This window comes from Austrofundulus limnaeus, unplaced genomic scaffold, assembly GCF_001266775.1.
Source record: "Austrofundulus limnaeus strain Quisiro unplaced genomic scaffold, Austrofundulus_limnaeus-1.0 Scaffold8, whole genome shotgun sequence".
In the NCBI taxonomy this organism is placed as follows: Eukaryota; Metazoa; Chordata; class Actinopteri; order Cyprinodontiformes; family Rivulidae; genus Austrofundulus; species Austrofundulus limnaeus.
Window position 1 is genome coordinate 1,978,374 of NW_013952410.1, and position 2,014 is coordinate 1,980,387.

At 40.8% G+C, this 2,014-nt stretch overlaps 1 protein-coding gene across 1 annotated transcript in view; it reads right to left on the reverse strand.

Annotated features, from left to right (window-relative positions):
- Positions 1 to 220: 220 nt before the first annotated feature.
- negr1 (neuronal growth regulator 1) overlaps positions 221 to 2,014 on the reverse strand; it is a 208,533-nt gene continuing 206,739 nt past the window's right edge. Inside the window, exon 8 of the mRNA XM_013999966.1 lies at positions 221 to 276. Within this exon, the coding sequence (XP_013855420.1) occupies positions 236 to 276 (41 nt within the window). The 3' untranslated portion in view covers positions 221 to 235. The remainder of the gene's footprint in view (positions 277 to 2,014) is intronic.

Consider the following 2,014-nt stretch of genomic DNA (forward strand, 5'->3'; position numbering starts at 1 on the left):
GATTTTGTTGTTTTCAACAATAAAACTGCCCAGCTGCTTTAAAAAAAATCGCAGCCAGAACAAAAACTGTAAACGTCTTCATTACTTTGCATGCATTCCAAGTTAAATCTTGTTTTAATAAGCAGTAGGACCATTTCTTGGCTTCCTTACTCACCAGACCACATTGATTCAATTTTGTTTGGTTTCATTGAGAAGAGKTCCTCCTCTCAGGGTGTGCCTCCTGGCCACAGCAGCCTTAGCTTCTGTTTCTTTGGCTCAAACTGTTGTTAATTTGGCCTAAAACAGAAGAAAACAAATGAAATTAGTTTTGGCTGTAATGAGCTGATTTTATGGAGGAGGCTCAAGTGTATTCAACAGGAAAACCAAAGGCTGTGAATGTGGTTTTTGGAACTCGGAGAACAACAAAAACAGTGTCTAACAGAGCTTTGTGCAGTGGCTCGTGTGCACAGATATGAAGTTTTTAGCTCCTCTAACTGGCTGTTGGTCTCCTCGCTTCCTTTAAGGGGCCAGCAGGATTGATTAGTGCGGGGAGGAGGGGAGGCCGTGTGGCCCGCTGCCTCATTACTCTCAGTTTGCAGGTGTTCTGGATGCTTCAGTGCTCCTGCTGCCTTGGCACAGAGAAGACAGAGGACAGAGACCAGACCCACCTCGTTCATCTTGCACCCCCGCCATGGAGGTCACGCAGGAAGAAGCAGTCTTGCTCAGAATAAGTCACCGGGAGTGACAGATGGGAGTCGCAGAGCAGGAGGGAAGTGGGCTTCGCCTCAAAGTGTTTCGTTTTGTTTTTCATCTCAAGAAAGGCGGCTGCAGGCACGCGTTTGATGACATCGCCCGCCAGGATCGCTTTATGCTCATGCAAGACACTCTGGTTTTGACATCTTTCTGAAGCTCTTGATAAAATGGTTCTTAAGATGTTAGCAAAGCATAATGACCTGGTGAACGTGAGCATGCAGCTGAATCTKTTGGAGTTTTGTTGTATGAATAATTGAAGGTGTCGGATTTTTTTGTGACCTGCTTTTCATATTTTTTTATTACCGTGTTCCAAATCATTGCAAATTATATTTAAGCAACATAACGATTAAATATGTTGCTTTCAGTTAAACTCGTGGATGGTGTTGTAGCTCTGTGGATAACTGAAATRAATCAACTGGGATGATAGGGATGTCAGTTGAACCCACTTAAAGCAAAAAGTACTGATGCACTTTTGTTGATGTTGCACAATATTAAGCAGACCACCATTTTTAACAATGTGGGAAAGTAAAAGGATCTCTACAGATCACAGTGCGTTATCTCATGCTGCATCACTGGCTGCTGTGGGCATAAAAAGAAGAGAAACACATGGTGTGGCCCCCATCCTCGCTCACCTCAGTCCTTATTGAGAAACTTTAGAGCTTAAAGCCACAGGTCTCAGAGGGAGGGAGGTAGTTCACAGCCAAACAGCAGCTTTGGAAGGAAATTCAAGCAGAAACTCTCCAAAATCTCACCATTTTAAAATGTAACTTGTTAAAAAGTTATTTAAATAGAAACAGCTTCTGATTTCAGTAAACAAGACCTCAACAAATGACCATTTTCAGTTCTTTGCAACCTATAAAATGTGTTAAAACTCTGTTGTGTGTAATAATATTTCAATAATACTTTATGACTTAAAACTATGCAGATTGTCATTTTTATCTACTATTTAGGAGCATCAGAGAAATATATAATTTACATAACGATTTGGAAGGTTTAAGCTTGGTGGAGTTTCCCTGTAGTTGAGAGAGTTTCACAAAATTACCTCCAAACAACCTGTATTTGTATATGATATATATGATATATAAATATCTTGTTTTTTCAAGTTCTTTTGACTGTAGTGGTTCCAAAATGTAGTGATTAACCTACACTTATAAGGAAAGTTATCTTTTCCTAACAGAGCCCTTCGCTCTCAGACTGCAGGTTTACTTGTGGTTCCTCCAGTTTCTAAAAGTAGAATGGGAGGCAGAGCTTTCAGTTGTCAAGCTCTTCTCTTGTGGAACCA